The 21887-nt window shown below is 48.8% G+C and overlaps 2 protein-coding genes and 1 pseudogene across 48 annotated transcripts in view; 1 reads left to right on the top strand and 2 right to left on the bottom strand.

Moving 5' to 3' along the window:
* Positions 1-832: 832 nt before the first annotated feature.
* Positions 833-1724, bottom strand: LOC129017321 (non-histone chromosomal protein HMG-14-like; annotated as a pseudogene).
* A 3653-nt stretch (positions 1725-5377) lies between these two features.
* On the bottom strand, positions 5378-20557 carry LOC129017322 (next to BRCA1 gene 2 protein). Of its 9 annotated transcripts, XM_063656710.1 has the most exons (6): positions 20328-20532; positions 16889-17834; positions 14712-14774; positions 12870-13390; positions 6788-7053; positions 5589-5892 (listed from the first exon to the last, which is right to left on the bottom strand). In XM_063656710.1, exons 5-6 carry the CDS (start codon positions 6968-6970, stop codon positions 5737-5739), a joined length of 339 nt encoding a protein of 112 aa, XP_063512780.1. In that variant the 5' UTR covers positions 6971-7053; positions 12870-13390; positions 14712-14774; positions 16889-17834; positions 20328-20532; the 3' UTR covers positions 5589-5736. The 9 variants fall into 9 exon arrangements, 1 of the variants encoding a protein (XP_063512780.1); XR_010124720.1 differs by lacking the exons at positions 5589-5892; positions 6788-7053 and adding an exon at positions 8241-10102; XR_008495051.2 differs by lacking the exon at positions 16889-17834 and having other exon boundaries at positions 5378-7053; positions 20328-20557.
* Positions 20492-21887, top strand: part of BRCA1 (BRCA1 DNA repair associated) — a 94885-nt gene continuing 93489 nt past the window's right edge. For 15 of the 39 annotated variants that reach the window (XR_010124717.1, XR_010124718.1, XM_054457711.2 and 12 more), the window contains exon 1: positions 20538-20827. The gene's annotated coding sequence lies outside the window, so the exon portion shown is untranslated. Of the gene's footprint in view, positions 21355-21887 lie in introns of all 39 variants that reach the window. The other 24 variants (XM_063656689.1, XM_054457737.2, XM_054457735.2 and 21 more) reach the window with 13 other exon arrangements.

Genomic DNA, 21887 nt, shown 5'->3' with positions numbered 1-21887 from the left:
TTATGTATGGCCCACAGTTCACAACTGAATAGCATGTATACTACATATTCAAATTTTTAGTATTTCACATCACAGTAACAAAGTTATTAGGAAAACAGGACTACCACAACCAAAGATGTTACAGAGTGCACACAATTCCGACAGGGTGAGCCATAATCAAGGAGTGGTTTTCTTTAGGAAACAATTCTACTAAAAAACAACATGGGGGTGGAAGTAATTGAAAATGTTCAAGACATTAAATGCAGGACTGACTCCATATTGCCATTTAATATGCTTTGTATTACAGGATATAAAAACTAACCCCCCATCTATGGAATGTTAAGCTGACACCCGAGACTGTCAAAGCCTCCCATAATTCAATATCCTATACAATTTTCTGGTTGTACCAAAAAATAAACAACCAGCAAATGATTTCACCTCTTAAAAAAAAAGCATTTACACTTAAAAAATGGGATGAGGTGGGATTCCCTCCTTCTCAAAAATGTTTCTAGAGCTACTAAAAAACTTGCATTTACAAAATAGTTGATAAAAATATTCCTCTGGAGGCCAGGCGCAGTGGCTCACGCCTGTAATCCCAGCACTTTGGGAGGCCGAGGCGGGCGGATCACGAGGTCAGCAGATAGAGACCATCCTGGCTAATGCGGTGAAACGCTGTCTCTACTAAAAATACAAAAAATTAGCTGGGCGTGGTGGCAGGCGCCTGTAGTCCCAGCTACTCGGGAGGCTGAGGCAGGAGAATGGCGTGAACCCAGGAGGCGGAGCTTGCAGTGAGCCAAGATCGCACCACTGCACTCCAGCCTGGGCGACAGAGCGAGACTCTGTCTCAAAAAAAAAAAAAAAAAAATTCCTCTGGATTGTAAAGAAGGGAGACAGACAGGGACCACTGATAAGTCATGGTCTAGGGTATTCATCAGACTTGGCTTCTTTATCTCCTGCTTCATCAGAGGCTAGACTCTCCTCAGTTTTCGTTTCCCCTGTTTTCTGCAGGTAAATCTTCTTTAGTTTTTTGGTTAGCCACTTCGGCCTGTTTTCCCTTTGCTCCCCTTTTCCCTTTTTTTGCACTTTTGTGTCTGAAGATTTATCCTTCGCTGCTGCTTTTTCGGCTTCGCTTCCACTTTTGCAGGAGGTTTAGCTGACAACTGCGCTGATCTCCTCTTGGGCTCTTCCATGGTAGCACCTTCGGTGGAGCTGACCTTTTTCTTGGGCATCCTGGCAGCAGGGAAGGTGGGTGCCAGGTGCCTGCTGGCCGCAGTGTGCCTACAGCCTTTGTGAAGCTGGGCTGCCTGGCTGCTGCCACTCCTCCCGCTGCCGGAGCTGCTCTCGCTATGTTGGCCAGGTTGGTCCCGAACTCCAGACCTCAGATGATCCACCTGCCTTGGCCTCCCAAAGTGCTGGGATTACAGGTGTGAGCCACTGTGCCTATTTTACAATTAAATATCATTGTTCTTGGTGCCCTCTCCCCTGGTTCATCAAGTATAATACCACATACTTGACCTCCTGCCCACAGAGGACCTACCACCTCCTGGCCCCTCTCGTAGGATCACTGGGCCTACCTGCACTGTGTGGCCAAGCCCTGTCTTTTTCCCAAGCCCTCAAGGCCATGCATGAATGTTCATTCAGACGTGGTAGGGGGCTTTTCGCCCTTACAAGATGGTGGAAAATTCACTTTTTTTTTTTTATTGAGACGGAGTCTCGCTCTGTCACCCAGGCTGGAGTGCAGTGGCGCGATCTTGGCTCACTGCAACCTCCACCTCCTGGGTTCACGCCATTCTCCTGCCTCAGCCTCCCGAGTAGCTGGGACTACAGGCAGCCGCCAGCATGCCCAGCTAATTTCTTTTTGTATTTTTAGTAGAGACAGGGTTTCACCATCTTAGCCAGGATGGTCTCGATCTCCTGACCTTGTGATCTGCCCGCCTCGGCCTCCCAAAGTGCTGGGATTGCAGGCCTGAGCCACCGCACCTGGCCTGGTTTTTTTTTATAATTTATTTTTCTTTTTAAAAATCCCAACCTTTGGATAGCAGGGAGGTGCTGGAGGGATAGGGTCAAGAAGAGTGTGTGAGAGCAGTAATTTCCCAAGACTGCCCTCTGCGGGACTGTATTTCAGAAAACATACTGGTGGGGCTACCTCTCCATTCACGTGTACTGCCCTAGCCTCTCCCCATCCCCCGCTGATGCACTTCCGTAGCTGCACTGTTCCATAACGGCAGCAGAATGCTGCAGAAGGCACAAGGATTCCTCCACTCCATCTTCAAATAAAAAGTCACTAATAAATCACATTTGGTAAGTTAGTGAACGTTAAATACATTAGTGAGCAAAAGAAAATCTGAATGAACAAGAATTGGTCATCTACCTAACTGAACACAAATGAACGCTGGCAGTTCAGTAATAGCAAGTAAAGAACAGCGCTAACTGCAGAACAGCAGCACCCCCCTCCCAGGAGCAGTGTGACTAGGAAGCAGCCCTGTATGCATGCTGTGGGGGTTCTAAGCAAAGTGAGCTGCCCATTGGTTTCGATGAGTTTGCTGATGTCGGACAAAAGACACCTGTTCTTTAGCTGCCTGCCCCAGTTATCTCCCAAAGTTCCTTACTGAGAATGAAAAGCGTCTTTCTCTGTGTGGTGACTTCAGTGGGCCAACAAATATTTGAGTCTAAAACACAAGACTAGGCCGGGCGTGGTGGCTTATGCCTGTAATCCCAACATTTGGGAGGCCAAGGCAGGCAGATCACCTGAGGTTGGGAGTTCAAGACCAGCCTAACCAACATGGAGAAACCCGTGTCTACCAAAAAAAAAAAAAATACAAAAATTAGCTGGGCGTGGTGGCACATGCCAGTAATCCCAGCTACTCAGGAGGCTGAGGCAGGAGAATCACTTGAACCTGGGAAGTGGAGGTTGTGGTGAGCTGAGATCACGCCATTGCACTCCTGCCTGGGCAATAAGACCGAAACTCTGTCTTAAAAATAAATAAATAAAAAGTAAAGCACAAGACTAAGTAGTCATAGGCAGAACAGCAGCTACCATTTACAATTTGCTTACTTGATGCTAAATCCTGGGTTAGGCATTTTACAGTCTTATATGATTTAGCCCAGCAATCCATGGAAGCATAGTTTTTAAAATCATCATCTGACAGATAAGGATACAGGGCTCGAAGAACGTAGGTGACCTGCCCAAGTGTCCAAGGCCACACATCCAAAACAACAAGTTACGGTTTTAAGCCAGCACTGTTAGACTCAAAGCCTCTTAACCATTCCTCTGTCCGGCTGTAGGGCATAGGGAGATAAAGGGGTATAAGCCATGGTTGCCATCAAAGAGTCAATAACAATAACATACAGATGGTGAGAATGATGGCAGCTGCTGTTTGTTGGGCACCAGCAGTAGTCAGGTACAGTGCTAAGCACTTTAATTACACTGTTAGGTCACCAGGACAGAAACTCCCCCACACCAGCTCTGTAATAGGGGTGAGTGTTGGACATAAGCAGGGAGTTGACAAGAAGCCAAGACTAGGCTGGGCACAGTGGCTCACACCTGTAATTCCAGCACTTTGGGAGGCTGAGGTGGGTGGACCACCTGAAGTCAGGAGTTCAAGACCAGCCTGGCCAACATGGCAAAACCCCGTCTCTGCTAAAAAGTACAAAAATTAGCTGGGGATGGTCATGTGCGCCTGTAATCCCAGTTACTCAGGAGGCTGAGGCAGGGAGAATTGCTTAAACCCAGGAGGCGGAGGTTGCAGTGAGCTGAGATTGGGCCACTGCACACCAGCCTGGGCAACAGAGCAAGACTCCATCTCAAGAAAAAAAGAAGCCAAGACTAGAGATCCTTGCACTGCTGGGCTCCCAAAGTCTGGATTCCAAGCACCTCCAGGTTCCTATTTTGGCATATTTACATAATTTCACATTTTTATACTTAATTTTTTTTTTCAGTCTGTCGCCCAGGTTGGAGTGCGGTGGTGTGAACTCGGCTCACTGCAAGCTCCGCCTCCCGGGTTCACGCCATTCTCCTGCCTCAGCCTCCCGTGTAGCTGGGACTACAGGTGCCCGTCATCACACCTGGCTAATTTTTTGTTTTTAGTAGAGATGGGGTTTCACCATGTTAGCCAAGATGGTCTCGATCTCCTGACCTCGTGATCCGCCCGCCTCAGCCTCCCAAAGTGCTGGATTACAGGCGTGAGCCACCGCGCCCGGCGATAATTTTTTTTATATAACAAAAAATTTTTTATGTATCTCAAATGTGCACATTTTTCTTTTGAGACAGGGTCTTGATCTGTCACCCAGCCTGGAGTGCAGTGGTGCATTCATAGCTCACTGCAGCCTCAAGCTCTAGGGCTCAAAAGATCTTCCTGCCTCAGCCTCCAGAGTAGCTGAGGGTCTACAGGCATGCACCACCATGCCTGGCTACAATTCTTATTATTCCCCAATGCTACCCCAACCATATTTCTAAAAACTCCCAAAGTAAGATTCTATTTTGCCCAGTTTGTCCTCAATTGAGCAGTTTTGTCTGAGCCCAGAGTTTCTGCTGGGCCAGCCTGTGGATGAGCTGTCTCTCCCAGGCTGGTGCCCATCCCTGCCAGTAGCCTGGAAGGGGGAGGGGTGCCCAGGGTCGGGTGGAACAAAACATGACTGCCTAGGGCTGCCTCTGTCTCCATCTCACTGATGGCAAACCATAGCTCAGAGGGCCAGCTCTTAAGTGAGACCTGAGTGCCACAGAAAGGTGGACACAAGGCTAACAGCTACTAAATGAACGAAAATTCTGATTCAATGAAATCTGCCAGAGAAATAAAGCATTTTTTAAAGGATGATGAAATAAGATGATGTCTGATTAGGGCAAACATGATGCAGACAGGAAATGCAGCAGTTCAGAGGAGGGAAGGTCAGGCCGCCTGGGGAGAGTCCATGAAAAAGATGGAATGTGCCAGATGCTGTGCCTGGCGCTGGGAAAGAGTTGACTAGGACAGCATCCCTTTCCTCAAAGGGCTCCTAGACTGGGGGGAGGGCCGGACATCTGAATACATCCTGAGGAGACAGTGTGGGACAGCATGGTGGCAGTGGAGCCAGCCGTGGTTCTGCTCTTGGTCGGCTGGAAAGGAGTAGATGTAAGGGATGGCTTAGAAGGGAAGTGGAAGAAAAGTTTTCTGCACAGAAAAGAGGAAGGAAAGGCCTTCTAGACAGGACACTACAAAGGCAGAGAAGCCCTAAGCATAGTGAGCACAGACTCCACAGGTTAAGGGCTCAGTCACACAGGACCACCCCCACGTCAGACCCCAGATGCAAGGCCAAGCGTCACCTATGCATCTGACCAACTGGCTATAAATTGGAGGTCCCAACAACTCCCTCCTCAGGTTTGACCATTTGCTAGAACAGCTCACAGAACCCAGGAGAATAGTTTACTTACTATTGCTGATTTATTACAAAAGATATTTTAAAGGATACAAATGAACAGCCAGATGAAGAGATACACAGGGTGAGGTCTGGAAGGGTCCTTGTGGAGTTGGGGTGCACCATCCTCCCGGCACATGGATGTGTTCACCAACCCGGAAGCTCTCCATGTCCTGTCTTTCAAGGATTTTTCTGGAGGCTTTGTCACATAGGCATGATCAAGCTCCAGCTCTGCTCCCCACCCCAGAGGATGGGGAATGGGGCTGAAAGCACTAAGCTTCCAACCACAGTTAGGTATTTTTGGTGACCAGTCCCCAAATAAGGAGCCCACCAAGAGTCACCTCATGAGAACAAAGGACGCTCCTATCATGCAGAAAATTCCAAGGGATTTAGGAATCCCTGTGTCAGGAACCAAGGTGAAGGACCAAATGTTAGAAAAAAAGATGTGCAATCATAAAAAAGAACAAAATCATCTCTTTTGTAGGAACACAGATGGATCTTGAGGCCATTATCCTCAGCAAACTAAGAAAGGAACAGAAAACCAAACACCACATGTTCTCACTTATAAGTGGGAGTTAAATGATGAGAACTCATAAACACAAAGAAGGGAACAACAGACCCTGGGCCCTACCTGAGGGTGAAGGGTGGGAGGAGGGAGAGGAGCCAAAAAAACTACTGGGTACTGGCCAGGCACGGTGGCTCACGCCTGTAATCCCAGCACTTTGGGAGGCCGAGGTGGGTGGATCACAAGGTCAGGAGTTCGAGACCAGCCTGGCCAAGATGGTGAAACCCCATCTCTACTAAACATAAAAAATTAGCTGGACGTGGTGGCAGGCACCTGTAGTCCCAGCTACTCAGGAGGCTGAGGCAGGAGAATGGCATAAACCTGGGAGGCGGAAGTTGCAGTGAGCCGAGATCATGCCACTGCACTCTAGCCTGGGCAACAGAGTGAGACTCCATCTCAAAAAAAAAAAAAAGAAAAGAAAAAAAAAACTATCGGGTATTAGGCCTAGTATCTGGGTGACAAAATAGTCTGTACAACAAACCCATGTGACACAAGTTTAGCTATATAACAAACGTGCACAGGTATCCCGTAATCTAAAAAAAAAAAGGAAAAAACACCTGGGAGAAAAGAAAAATGATAAATTAAAAAAAAAAAAAAGACAATGCTCCTAGCACCCCCATCATTCAGGAATTTCCAAGGGTTTTAGGAGCTTTGTGTTAGGAACTGGGGGCAGAGACCAAATGTATATTTCTTCTTATGTTACACTACCCCAGATAGGAAAACAGAAATTACTCTAGATATTTCAAACAAGAAGGGGTTGTATATAGGCAATTAGTGCTTATCATTGGAGGGGCTAGAGGTGGTGAAGGTTGGGGGGAGGGGGTTGCACCACTGGCTTTCAGGCTATTTTACCACAGCTGATTTCCAGAGGCTGGAAGAAGTCAGGAAACTTGGGACACCGCTGCTGAGGTCCTTGCAGCCCCACGGTCCCCAGGCTGGTGACTGGTGGGGGAGTATTGAGTCCAGCTGACCACCAGAGCCCGCACGCCTGCTGCTACAGGGGAGGAAAGGATGACTTCTACCTCCTTTCCACATTCCAAATTCCACGTGACTACATTTTATTGGCAGCACCCTGCTGGCAAGGGAGCCTTGATGTGCACTTCCTGGGCTTCTGGCACCTGCACAGAAAGGGGTGAAATGAGTGTCATGAGCAGCCACCACTCTGCAGCAGAACTCCACATCCAGGCATGGTGGGGAGCCCCACTTATACTTGGAGGTGTCCTGGCACCCTGCCCACTTTTGGTAGGTGTTTGGGTGTCCGAGGCTTTGCAAAAGAAGAAGGCATGGAGTCTACGGTGGAGTCACATGGTGGAGACCTAGCTAAGTCAGAGGCCTGGAGAGGTGTCATTCTAGCTGGGCAGCAGGTGACACACAATCATGCCTTGAGTTGATTGGAGAAACACCTGGGATTGACCCGGAGTTTGTTCTGGAATGTTTTCACTGGAATGAAAGCTGAGCGGTCCGCAGGCCATATAGTATTGGAGAAAACATAGCCCTCATTGAAAAAGGCTGCCAGAGAAAAGGTGCCCACAGGGACGTTCAGGGGTTTTGTTTGTTTGGGGTTTTTTTCTTTTTCTTTTTTTTCCTTTTGAGATGGAGTTTCGCTCTTGTTGCCCAGTCTGGAATGCAATGGCACAATCTCAGCTCACTGCATCCTCTGCCTCCTGCATTCAGGCAATTCTGCCTCAGCCTCCCTAGTAGCTGGAATTACAGGCATGCACCACCATGCCCGGCTAATTTTTGTATTTTTAGTAGAGACAGGGTTTCACCATGCTGGTCAGGCTGGTCTCAAACTCTTGACCTCAGGTGATCCACCTGCCCCAGCCTCCCAAAGGGCTGGGATTACAGGTGAGAGACAGCTCACCCGGCCTATTTTGGGTTTTTGTTTTGTTTTGTTTTGGAGACAGTCTTACTCTGTCGCCCAGGCTGGAGTGCAGTAGCATGATCTTGGTTCACTGCAACCTCTGCCTTCCAGCTTCAAATGATTCTCCTGCCTCAGCCTCCCGAATAGCTGGGATTACAGGCGCCCACCACCATGCCTGGCTAAATTTTTATATATTTTTGTAAAAACAGAGTTTCACCATGTTAGCCAGGCTGGTCTTGACCTCCCAAAGTGCTGGGATTAAAGGCATGAGCCACTGCGCCCAGCCAGGAAATTCCGTTGTTTCTGAAAATACACCTGTGGATCTCTAGCCTTGAACATCCTTGTATGCTGCTTTAAACGGCTGATCCTCAACGCCTCCCTTCCAACTCACACGCTCGCTCCCCTACATCAATCTCCCAATCTCCCAGAAAAAGGGACCTCTTTTATTCTTTTTTTTTAATTATTATTATACTTTAAGGTCTAGGGTACATGTGCACAACGTGCAGGTTTGTTACATAGGTATACATGTGCCATGTTGGTGTGTGTGCTGCACCCATTAACTCGTCATTTACATTAAGTACATCTCCTAATGCTATCCCTCCCCCCTCCCCCCACCCCACTATAGGCCCTGGTGTGTGATGTTCCCCACCCTATGTGCAAGTGTTCTCATTGTTCAGTTCCCACCTATGAATGAGAACATGTGGTGTTTGGTTTTCTGTCCTTGCGATAGTTTGCTCAGAATGATGGTTTCCAGCTTCATCCATGTCCCTACAAAGGACATGAACTCATCATTTTTTAGGACTGCATAGTATTTTATGGTGTATATGTGCCACATTTTCTTAATCCAGTCTATCATTGATGGATATTTGGGTTGGTTCCAAGTCTTTGCTATTGTGACTAGTGCAGCAATGAACATACATGTGCATTTGTCTTTATAGCAGCACGATTTATAATCCTTTGGATATATGCCCAGTAATGGGATCGCTGGGTCAAATGGTATTTCTAGTTCTAGATCCTTGAGGAATCACCACACTGTTTTCCACAATGGTTGAACTAGTTTACAGTCCCACCAACAGCGTAAAAGTGTTCCTATTTCTCCACATCCTCTCCAGCACCTGTTGTTTCCTTTTTAATGATTGACATTCTAACTGGTGTGAGATGGTATCTCATTGTGGTTTTGATTTGCATTTCTCTGATGGCCAGTGATGATGAGCATTTTTCCATGTGTCTGTTGGCTGCATGTCTTCTTTTGAGAAGTGTCTGCTCATATCCTTTGCCCACTTTTTGATGGGGTTGTTTGATTTTTTATTGTAAATTTGTTTACATTCTTTGCAGATTCTGGATATTAGCCCTTTGTCAGATGGGTAGATTGTAAAAATTTTCTCCCATTCTGTGGTTGCCTGTTCACTCTGATGGTGGTTTCTTTCGCTGTGCAGAAGCTCTTCAGTTTAATTAGATTCCATTTGTCAATTTTGGCTTTTGTTGCCATTGCTTTTGGTGTTTTAGTCATGAAGTCTTTGCCCCTGCCTATGTCCTGAATGGTATTGCCTAGGTTTTCTTCTAGGGTTTTTATGGTTTTAGATCTTATGTTTAAGTCTTTAATCCACCTTGAGTTAATTTTTGTATAAGGTGTAAGGAAGGGGTCCTGTTTCAGTTTTCCGTATATGGCTAGCCAGTTTTCCCAACGCCATTTATTAAATAGGGAATCCTTTCCTCATTGCCTGTTTCAGTCTATCCAATTTCTAGATTTATTTCTCATGGTCTTTGTTAGAGACGGGCCTCACTTCGTTGCCCAGGCTGGTTTTGAATTCCTGTTCTCAAGTGATCCTCCCGCCTTGAGGATCTCCCAAAGTACTGGGATTACAGGCAGGAGCCCTGCGCCCGGCAAAGCCTGTATTAAGCCCTTTTATGTTCACTCTGCAGTACTGCAGAGGGCAGGGAGGAAGCAGAGGTGCCCTGGCATCTTCAGCTGGAGGTGAGCAGGGTGCTAAGGGTGGGAGAGGCCGGGCGCCTGGGGATGGGAGCCAGGACCGCACCTTCACAGGGATGCTGCCACCCTACCCCGGAGGTCAGGGCCTCTCGCCCAGCTCTGGCTCTGAGGTCCTGGAGGGAGGGAGATGCTGTTGCGATTCAGAAGATCAGGGGAGGGCCACCCACATTCGAGAAGAGTGAAAATCCTGAGCCTGAAGCAGAAGTGGAACCGGTTGGAGCCGAGGCTTTAGAGGGTGGTGTTGGGAAGAGGGTCTGGCGCCGCCCTGTGGACTGTTCGGGCTCACGGGGCTGGAGGCTCCGAAGACCGCGACCTGCGAACCATCAGGAGGTTCCACGCGGATGAAGGCTACAGTCTCCGCCAGAGCCCCTACACTAGCCCTTGACTTCTCCACCGGATTACGACATGATAGCTCAATAAGCTCCTTATTGGCCGGGCGTGGTGGCAGGCGCCTGTAATCTCAGCACTTTGGGAGGCCAAGGCGGGCGGATCACCTGAGGTCAGGGGTTCAAGACCAGCCTGGCCAACATGGTGAAACCCCGCCTCTACTAAAAATACAAAAATTAGCTGGGCGTGGTGGCAGGCGCCTGTAATCCCAACTACTTGGGAGGCTGAGGCAGGAGAATCGCTTGAACCCAGGAGGCAGAGGTTGCAGTGAGCACTCCAACCTGGGCGACAGAGTGAGACTCTGTCTCAAAAAAAAAAAAAAAAAAGCTCCTTATTTAACACACTGTTCTATCAGGTCCCTGTCACAGCCACTGGCCCTATAGCCTAATAAAGGAGCGGGTGCACGCATTGGATTGGTGAGCTACCGCCACAGCAACGTGCCCTAATCAACCATCCCAAACGGTGGCTGGAACAAGGTTCTCGCAGGCCTGTGCTTGGGCTTGAACGCTGGGCCGGCCACTGTGCTGTGGCTCCCTGCAGGCCTGCGGATCGGCCAGGGGGCTCCGATCCTTTTGGGCCGAGGCTGAAGCAGCGGCTGCATCAGAGAAGGCCTTCTGGGTGAAGGTGGAAGTGCACGGGGCCCGCAAAACCCCCTAGGGCTTCTTCAGGCATGGGTTAGGAACTGGCAGGCTTTCCTTTGTGCTTCATTCCATGGCCAGAGCAAGCCATGTGGGCAAGCCCAAAGCCAGGGGCTGCGGAAGTACCCTCCACCCACAACGAAACCATGGCAAGCGGTGGGTGCATGTAGGGCTGAGGAATTGGGGCCAATAGTCTATCTATCCCGTGAGGAGACCTGCTTTGGGGGTTGCACAGCCTGGGTCTGCAAGCTTCACTGCCCTCGGCCTGGGCGTCCTGTGCTCCTTTGGCCTCTCTGGGTAGGAAAGTGTCCCCCTTACCTCTGCAAAGGTCAGGGTCCCAGTGCCTGCTTTCACATATAAAACCAGCTCTTGGGGGTATGACCCTGAGCTGTATGAGGGCCGCCCTTTCAGTAATTCTCTCTCCAGGAGTGAGAACCTCCCTTTCTCAATTTTAGGTTAGATGAGTCTGAGTGTGTTTAGTGCAGTTCATGGTTGAGCAGGAAGATTAGAAATAAGGACATAGAGACAACTATTTTCTTGGTGTTAAACTCATTTTAAACAAAGTGGAAAGTAAGGGATTTAGTAGGGAAATCCTTCCACCTTGGCAAAAGGATAGTCTATCTGGTCACAACTGGCACAGCATGATCCCTGGTGGCTTGACACAAGCATTCCCTGTCCCCCATCAAGCACATGTCCCTCAGTAATTCCACTGCATTTTTGTGCAGCTGCTGTGTGCTGGAGCTGTGGGGAAGTCCTCGGTAATCTCGTCTGCTTTTTAGGAGCCCCTATCTCCAGGACTTCTCTTACTTCCCAAGCCACCCCGCTTCTTTGAAAGGTCTGCAGGCTTGTCTACCTCTTCTCAGCTTGCTCTGCATGCCTTGGAGAAGCTCTTAAAGCATGGATCATGAAGGAGGGGGGCGGAGGAGAGGGAAATGCATGTTTCCACAAATGGACCATAAGCCCACCAGGCAGGCTCCGGATGGGATTAAAAAACCCTTACATTATCATGTGACTTGCACAAGAAAAAAGGTACCTGCAAAGGGTCAAGGGACCAGAGAGGAGAACTCGAGAGGTATTCTGGAGGAGGCGACTTTTGATGTGAGCTTTCTAGGTGAGTAAAGGGCATCGTAGATTAAGGGACTGGCTGGTAAGTGGCCAGCAGATAGAAATACAGGCTGAGCTCAGGGGAGGGTACACCCAGAGGTGGGGAGGAAGGTAGGAAGTGAAAAAGGAGGCTGGGCGCGGTGGCTCACGCCTGTAATCCTAGCACTTTGAGTGTCCAAGGCAGGCGGATCACTTGAGGTCAGGAGTTTGAGACCAGCCTGGCCAACATGGTGAAACCCTGTCTCTACTAAAACTACAAAAATTAGCTGGGTGTGGTGGTGTGCGCCTGTAGTCCCAGCTACTCAGGAGGCTAAGGTATGATAATTGCTTGAACCCGGGAGACGGAGCTTGCAGTGAGCGAAGATCATGCCACTGCACTCCAGCCTGGGTGACAGAGTGAGATCCTGTCTCAAAAAAAAAAAAAAGGTAAGTGAAAAAAAGGAAGTGAAAAAGGAAAGGGAAAAGGCCAGAATGGAAGGGGAGCTGAAGACAGACTGAGCAAGGCAGAGTTGGAGGCCAGCGTAGGAAGGGCTCAAAACATTTGCAAGGACAGTTCACATCCCACTGGTATGTCAGCTTAGATTTAAAGCACTACCCAGAGTTATTCAAAGCCAGACAGGAGAACTGCAGGCATCAGCATGCCCTGGGGACAGGTCCAAAATGCAGAATCCTAAGCCCCACACTAACCCTGAAGAGTCACTCTACGATGAGATCCAAGAATCTGGGCTTGATCCCACTTCTCCTGTCCCCTGCCCTCACCACTGAGGACCTAAAGCATAATAAAAGGGGAGAATCTCTACCCTAAATAATCCCTTTTGGCAGTTACTTTCTGTTTTCAAACTTCAAATCTGTCCTCTGGGACTAACCTAGGAGATGAGGGGTAAGGGAATTAACATTTATGGAAAATGGAGGAACCCATATAGGCACCTGTGTTCACCTAATATTCCTTACCAAGCAGTGGGTGCTGCCATTATCTCCATTGTATGGATGAGAAAACCGGCTTAAAAGAGGTTAATTGACCAGGCGCGGTGGCTCACTCCTGTAATCCCAGCACTTTGGGAGGCCGAGGTGGGCAGATCACGATGTCAGGGGATCGAGACCATCCTGGGTAACACAGTGAAACCCCGTCTCTACTAAAAATACAAAGAAAAAAAAATTAGCTGGGCGTGCTGGTGGGCGCCTGTAGTCCAAGCTACTCAGGAGGCTGAGGCAGGAGAATGGCGTGAACCCAGCAGGCGGAGCTTGCAGTAAGCCAAGATCGTGCCACTACACTCCAGCCTGGGTGACAGAGCGAGACTCCATCTCAAAAAAAAAAAAAAAGTATTAGCTGGGCATGGTGGTGGCGCACGTCTGTAGTCCCAGCTACTCGGGAGGCTGAAGCAGGAGAATTGCTTGAACCCTGAGGCAGAGGTTGCAGTGAGCCAAGATCACGCCACTGCACTCCAGCCTGGTGACAGAGCGAGACTTCATCTCTAAAAAAAGAAAAAGAAAAAGGAAAAAAAAAAAAGAGGTTAAGTAACTTGGTGGGCGGCGGGGGGCGGTCACAGCCACAGAACTAGTAAGTGCTAGAAGTAGGATTCTCACCTAGTTCTTTCTGATTCTACTTGGAGAGGCAGCTTTGTTCAGTGGGTTTTAGAGCCAGGGCTGCTTAGGTTTGAATCTCACCTCTATCCCATATTATTTGCTGGGACTTCCTTAAAACAGTGTGGGGCTCAGGGCAACCCAATAAGTATGGGGCTAAAACAGCTGCCACCGAGTCAGCATTTTTCACAGGCCCCTCGAGATAGCACTGAAGACAGAAATTTCTAAATTGAATTTTATTGATGTTCAGGAAAGAGAAGTCAGTCACAAGCCCCCTTGGCCCTCAGCCCCAAGCAGAGAGCCCAGAGTGTGTAACCTCAGGCAAGTACCAAAACCTCTCTGAGCCTCAGTTCCTCATCTGTAAATTGGGGCAAATATCAGTTGATGTGAGGATTAAATATGATGATATCCTGGCTGGGCACAATGGCTCACGCCTGTAATCCCATAACTTTGGAAGGCTGAGGCCGCTGGATTGCTTGAGGCCAGGAGTTCGAAACCAGCCTGGCCAACATGGTGAAACCCCATTTCTACCAAAGATACAAAAATCAGCCAGGCATGGTGGTGCATGCCTGTAGTCCCAGCTGCTTGGGAGGCTGAGGCACAAGAATTGCTTCAACCCAGGAGGTAGAGGTTGCGCCACTGCACTGCAGCCTGGATGACAGAGTGAGACTCTGTCCCAAAACAAAAAGCACAGCAAAGAAAGAAAAGGAGAAAAGAAAAGAAAAGAAAAAGCTGATACTCTTTTTTTTTTTTTTTTTTTGAGACGGAGTCTCGCTATGTCACCCAGGCTGAAGTGCAGTGGCACAATCTCGGCTCACTGCAAGCTCCGCCTCCTGGGTTCACGCCATTCTCCTGCCTCAGCCTCCCAAGTAGCCGGGACTACAGGCGCCCAACTCCACACCTGGCTAATTTTTTGTATTTTTAGTAGAGATGGGGTTCAATAAAATGAAGCGAAATGGGGATGAAACATAATGAACCACAGCAGTTTTTTGTCCTTACTGTTCCCACCCTTCTGGGGAGCAGGATTTCAATGGAATCTTCTGGTCCTTCTCCCCACATCTCTTGAATGTCTCGTTGTTTTTATTTTATTATTATTATTTTTTTGAGACACAAATGAGCTAAACACTACTTTGAATTATTAAAGCCCATATCACTGGAGAAATAAGATCCCTATTCTGAACACCTAGCAATAAGTACCATAATATACTTTACCTCTTCATTTTCCTCATCCAGGTATTTTATTTGAATACTATTCAGATCAAATGAAACTTTTACCTACAAAAGAAATACACATTTAAAGGCAGGTTATAATGTACACAGAAGTCAAAGGATGAGTTGGGCATATTTCATTACATATTAAATATTTTATGTGGTTAAAAAAATCCACAAAATCAGAAGACAAACAACAAACAACCATCACAACCCATAACAAAGGGTTAATATCTGCAACACATCCAGAGTATCACCAAAACTGCTAATGATACAATTAACAACCCAGGAAAAAGTATACATAAAATTCATAGAAGAAGTAGTCAGAACACCTAACAAATACCTCAGAAGACTTTCAAACTTTCTGGTGGTCAGAACAATGCAAATTGAAAGCAATGAGATGTCATCTCATCAGAACAGCAAAGTGTGTGTGTGTGTGTGTGTGTGTGTGTGTGTGTGTGTGCACAAAAAATGGGAAGACTTGGGTTCCAGACACAGCTCTGGCCCATTACTAGACATAAAAATGTGAACAGGTCAGTTCACCTTTGAGCTTCAGTTCTTTAATCTGTAAAATAGGTCTAATATGTCTGCTTTGCCGATCTCACAGTGTTACTATAAGGATCAAATTAAAAATGTTCTTTCAAAATGTCATTCAAATATAAAAAATATTATAATAACGGCCAGGCACAGTGGCTCATGTCTGTAATCCCAGGATTTTGGGAAGCAGAGGCAGGCAGATCGCTTGAGTCCAGGAGTTCGAGACCAGCCTAGCCAACATGGTGAAACTTCGTCTCTACTGAAAATACAAAAATTAGCTGGGTGTAGTGGCGCAGGCCTGTATTCCCAGCTACTCAGGAGGCTGAGGCAAGAGAATTGCTTGAACCTAGGAGACAAGGTTGCAGTGAGCCAAGATCATGCCACTGCACTCCCGCCTGGGTGATAGAGTGAGACTCTGTCTCAAAAATAAAATAAAAAATTGGCGCAGTGTGGTGGCTCATGCCTGTAATCCTAGCACTTTGGGAGGCTGAGGTGGAAGGATCGTGAACCTAGGAGTTGAAGACCAGCATGGGCAACAAAGCCAGACCCTGTCTCCTTAAAAAAATTAAGTTCAATTAAACATTTTTAAAAATAATAAACCAGTCGTTAGAACCATAAACCTGTACTGTTTTTGACAATGTAATGCACTACCCTGTAAAACACTACAATTAAGACTGTTATTTTAAGGACCCTGAAGTCTGTGAAGATCAGGCACTTTTTTGAAATCGTGAGATAATTATCCCCCAATTTTCTCCATTCTTTGTTTCTACCTAGAACCAAGTTCACCACCAAAATACAGTCCTGCTGACGTATTCATTCATATGAAATGTAATTACTGGGGTCCTTAAAATTTGGGCAGAATCTTTGTCAATTCCCCAGGACCTTAGGCAAAAAATCAGGAAAATGAAGTGACTGACTCAGTCTGCCAAAAGCGGATATTCTGAAATACCACTTTCCAACTTTAAGAAACACTTCCCGCCAGGTGCGGTGGCTCATGCCTATAATCCCAGCACTTGGGAGGCCGAGGCAGGCAGATCACGAGGTCAGGAGATCGAGGCTATCCTGGCTAACGCGGTGAAACCCCCGTCTCTATTAAAAACACAAAAAATTAGCTGGGCGTGATGGCGGGTGCCTGTAGTCCCAGCTACTCGGGAGGCTGAGGCAGGAGAATGGCGTGAACCCAGGAGATGGAGCTTGCAGTGCACTAGCCGCGATCATGCCACTGCACTCCACGCTGGGCGACAGAGCGAGACTCCGTCTCAAAAAAAAAAGAAAAAAAAAGAAACACAATTCCCTACTCGTGAGGGAAATTAATCTTCATCTCTTTTTCTCAAATTACACAATTGGAAATTAATTTAGATATTCTGGAGCTCCTCCAGTTGGTAGGCCAACTAAGAGAAAACAGAAAGTGGGAGATTCTAGCTTAGCTGGACCATATCCAGGTCTCCATAAGGAACTCTCTTTGGCTGGCATATAAAAAAATTCTTTCAGCAAGAGCATTAATCTTGAACGTGTGTAAACACGAAAGCTATGGTTAACCCTATCTGCCCCTTAGGTCTACAGCCAGTAGAGTCAGATAGCTGGGTCCTAGGCCTTCAGCTTTCATAACTGACATTATTGTTAAGTCCATGCCACTGACTCACCTTGTCTTGGCACAAGTTAGCTTTTCCTCCACGTCAATTTTTTTTCTTTCAGCCTCAACAAAATCCCTTTAATGAAACAAACCTGGCAACCTGAGCTTTGGTTACTGTCTCCACCAGAGGCCTGTACAAGCCAAGTTATCCAAGCTTTAAAATGTGTGACCTGAGGCCGGGAGCGGTGGCTCATGCCTGTAATCCCAGCACTTTGGGAGGCCAAGGCAGGAAGATCGCTTGAGCTCAGGAGTTCAAGACTAGCCTGGGCTGGTCTTTGAGAAAGCGAGAATCTGTCTCGAAAAAAAAAGTGTGGCCTGAAAGTTGAGTGTTTGACAAAAAGGAGAAACAGTGCCTTTCCAAAACCAAAGGTCCCTAACCAAGATCTCTTTAGCTGGGTCTCGAAAAAAGGAGGATGGGATGAGAAGGATGTATGGGTGGTGTTATTTTTTAACTTGCAGACTTCATCCTAGTCTTCCAGTTATCGTTTCCTAGCACTCCATGTTCCCAAGACAGTGTCACCACCCCGAAGACTCTCTCTCATTTTCTTTGCCTGGGCCCTCTTTCTACTGAGGAGTCATGGCCTTCCATCAGTAGAAGCCGGATGTTCTTGTGTCCGAAATTGGTGGGTTCTCGGTCTCACTGACTTCACGAATGAAGCTGCGGACCCTCGCGGTGACTGTTACAGTTCTTAAAGATGATGTGTCCGGAGTTTGTTCCTTCTGATGTTTGGACGTGTTCAGAGTTTCCTCCTTCTGGTGGATTCGTGGTCTCGCTGGCTTCAGGAGTGAAGCCGCAGACCTTCGCGGTTAGTGTTATAGCTCTTAAGGTGGCAGGTCTGGAGTTTATTCGTTCCTCCTGTCTGGAGTTGTTCATTCCTCCTGGTGGGTTCGTGGTCTCGCTGGCTTCAGGAGTGAAGCTGCAGAACTTCGTGGTGGGTGTTACCAGCAGATAAAGGCTGTGGGGACCCAAAGAGTGAGCAGCAGCAAGATTTATTGCAAAGAGCACAAGAACAAAGCTTCCACACTGTGGAAGGGGACCAGAGTGGGTTGCCACTGCTGGCTTGCGCAGCCTGCTTTTTTTTTTTTTTTTTTTGAGACAGAGTCTCCCTCTGTCACCCAGGCTGGAATGCAGTGGTGCAATCTGGGCTCACTGCAAGCTCCGCCTCCCAGGTTCACGCCATTCTCCTGCCTCAGCCTCCCAAGTAGCGGGGATTACAGGCACCCACCACCATAACCAGCTAATATTTTGTACTTTTAGTAGAGTCGGGGTTTCACCCTGTTAGCCAAGATGGTCTCAATCTCCTGACCTCCTGATTCACCCCTCTAGGCCTCCCAAACTGCTGGGATTACATGCGCGAGCCACCGCGCCCAGCAGGGCAGCCTGCTTTTATTCCCTTATCTGACCCCACCCACATCCTGCTGATTGGTCCATTTTTACAGAGAGCTAATTGGTCTGTTTTGACAGGGTGCTGATTGGTGCATTTACAATCCCTGAGCTAGACAGAGTGCTGATTGGTGCATTTACAACCCTCTAGCTAGACATAAAAATTCTCCAAGTCCCCACTAGATTTGCTAGACACAGAGCACTGATTGGTGCGTTTACAAACCTTGAGCTAGACACAGAGTGCTGATTGGTGCATTTACAACCCTCTAGCTAGACACAAAAATTCTCCAAGTCCCCACTAGATTTGCTAGACACAGAGCACTGATTGGTGCGTTTACAAACCTTGAGCTAGACACAGAGTGCTGATTGGTGCATTTGCAAACCTTCAGCTGGACAGAGTGCTGATCCGTGTGTTTACAAACTTGAGGTAGACACAGAGCACTGATTGGTGCATTTACAATCCTTTAGCTAGACACAGAAGTTCTCCAAGTGCCCACCAGATTAGCTAGATACAGAGTGCTGATTGGTGCATCCACAAACCCCAAGCTAGACATAAAAGTTCTCCAAGTGCCCACCTGACTCAGTAGCCCAGCTGGCTTCACCTAGTGGATCCTGCGCAGGGCCGTGCTGGGCGCCCACACTCCTCAGCCCTTGGGCAGTCGACGGGACGGGGCGCTGCGGAGCAGGGGGCGGCGCCCGTCGGGGAGGCTAAGGCCTCGCTGGAGCTCACCGGGGTTGGGAGGGGGCTCGGGCATGGTGGGCTGCAGGTCCTGAACCTTGCCCTGTGCGGGGCGATTGGGGCCCGGCGAGAATTCAAGCGGGGCGCAGGCGGGCCGGCAGTGCTGGGGGACCCGGCGCACCCTCTGCTGCTGCTGGCCCGGGTGCTAGGCCCCTCACTGCCCGGGGCCGGCGGTGCGGGGCCCGCTAAGCCCGCGCCCACCCGGAACTCGCGCTGGCTCGCGAGCGCTGCGCACAGCCCCGGTTCCCGCACGCGCCTCTGCCTCCACACTTCCCTGCAAGCAGAGGGAGCCGGCTCCGGCCTCGGCCAGCCCAGAGAGGGGCCCCCACAGCGCAGTGGCGGGCTGAAGGGCTCCTCCAGCATGGCCAGAATGGACGCCAAGGCCGAGGAGGCGCCGAGAGCGAGGGCTGCTAGCACGTTGTCACCTCTCATTCTGAACCACAGACTCTCCACCTCTCTGGCACTTTTCGCCCACTCGGTCCCTCAGAACACGAAGGGCTCTCTCATCCTGTCACTTAAAACGATTAGCTGTCCCGAGACACGGAAAAAGTCGCCCTTCTTCTTTGCAGGATTCCTCCCTTGAACTTCTCCAAACCCTCTTACTGTGACCTGACCCCACCCCTAGCTAACCCAGCTTGCTTCCTTACCAGCTTCCCGCCCCCCGGGAGGCGCCAATGCAAAGACCATCCGCTGCCAGCTCTGCCGCTATCTCTGTGGGGTGAATCTAACATGGCGGATAAAGACAGTAACTAGTCCCGTTTCTCCGCGTTTTCGCCAAGATGATTGGCTCTTACCACTTGTCCCTCAAAACGACCACCCCCATTGACTGGTGGCGATTGCGTCAACGGAGACGGGGCAAAAGCAACCTGAACCCGAAAAATAACAAACACTGGGGCTGAGGGGCGGAACTACGAGTGCGCAGACATGGGCCACAGCGGATTGCCCCTTCCCCAGGCAAATTCGGCGCTCACTGCGTCCCCGCGGGCCACTGACCTTAGAGGACTACTTGCCCCAGACTCGTGGGGCTGGATGGGAATTGTAGTCTAAGAGTTGTAGGTATCTTTTTTAGGCCTAGTTTCTGCTTTCAAAATACGAAAACATAACCAACACGCCAATCCATAACTGTTGACAAGTACAAGCGCGCACAGGTCTCCAATCTATCCAATGGATTTCCGTGAGAATTGTGCCCACTTTGGTATTGGATGTTCCTCTCCATAAGACTACAGTTTCTAAGGAACACTATGGCGAAGACCTTTCATTCCGCAACGCATGCTGGAAATAGTTATTTCCCTCCACCCCCCAACAATCCTTATTCCTTATATTTACCTAAACTGGAGACCTCCATTAGGACGGAAAGAGTGGGGGACTGGGACCTCTTCTTACGACTGCTTTGGACAATAGGTAGCGATTCTGACCTTCGTACAGCAATTACTGTGATGTAATAAGCCGCAACTGGAAGAGTAGAGGCTAGAGGGCAGGCACTTTATGGCAAACTCAGGTGGAATTCTTCCTCTTCCGTCTCTTTCCTTTTAGGTCATCCGGGAGCAGACTGGATGGCCAATCCAGAGCCCCGAGAGACGCTTGGCTCTTTCTGTCCCTCCCTTCCTCTGACTGTACCTTGATTTCGTATTCTGAGAGGCTGTTGCTTAGCGGTAGCCCCTTGGTTTCCGTGGCAACGGAAAAGCGCGGGAATTACAGATAAATTAAAACTGCGACTGCGCGGCGTGAGCTCGCTGAGACTTCCTGGACCGGGGACAGGCCATGGGGTTTCTCAGATAACTGGGCCCCTGAGCTGAGGAGGCCTTCACGCTCTGCTCTGGGTAAAGGTAGTAGAGTCCCGGGAAAGGGACAGGGGCCCAAGTGATGCTCTGGGGGACTGGCGTGGGAGAGTGGATTTCCGAAGCTGACAGATGGGTATTCTTTGAGGGGGGGTGGGGCGGAACCTGAGAGGCGTAAGGCGTTGTGAACCCTGGGGAGGGGGGCAGTTTGTAGGTCGCGAGGGAAGCGCTGAGGATCAGGAAGGGGGCACGGTGTGTCCCAGGGGAAATCCTCGTGATAGGAACTGGTATATGCCTTGAGGGGGACGCCATGTCTATAAAAACATCGGCTGGTCACGAGGTCAGGAGTTCCAGACCAGCCTGACCAACATGGTGAAACTTCGTCTCTACTAAAAATACAAAAATTAGCCGGGCGTGGGGCCGCTCCAGCTACTCAGGAGGCTGAGGCAGGAGAATCGCTAGAACCCGGGAGGCGGAGGTTGCAGTGAGCCGAGATCGCGCCATTGCACTCCAGCCTGGGCGACAGAGCGAGACTCTGTCTCAAAAAAAAAAAAAAAAAAAAAAAATACCGGCTGGTATGTATGAGGATGGGACCTTGTGGAAGAAGAGGTGCCAGGAATATGTCTGGGAAGGGGAGGAGACAGGATTTTGTGGGAGGGAGAACTTAAGAACTGGATCCATTTGCGCTATTGAGAAAGCGCAAGCGGGAAGTAGAGGAGCGTCAGTAGTAACAGATGCTGCCGGCAGGGATGTGCTTGAGGAGGATCCTGAGATGAGAGCAGGTCACTGGGAAAGGTTAGGGGTGGGGAGGCGTTGATTGGTGTTGGTTTGGTCGTTGTTGATTTTGGTTTTATGCAAGAAAAAGAAAAGAGCCAGAAACACTGGAGAAAGCTAAGGCTACCACCACCTACCCGGTCAGTCACTCCTCTGTAGCTTTCTCTTTCTTGGAGAAAGGAAAAGACCCAAGGGGTTGGAAGCCATATGTGAAAAAATGCAGAATTTATGTTGTCTAATTACAAAAAGCAACTTCTAGAACCTTTAAAAATAAAGCATTTTGTATTATTCTAAAACCTTCCAAATCTTAAATTTACTTTATTTTAAAACGGTA

This window comes from Pongo pygmaeus, chromosome 19, assembly GCF_028885625.2.
Source record: "Pongo pygmaeus isolate AG05252 chromosome 19, NHGRI_mPonPyg2-v2.0_pri, whole genome shotgun sequence".
Lineage (NCBI taxonomy): Eukaryota > Metazoa > Chordata > Mammalia > Primates > Hominidae > Pongo > Pongo pygmaeus.
This window is presented reverse-complemented; position numbering and strand designations above follow the sequence as displayed.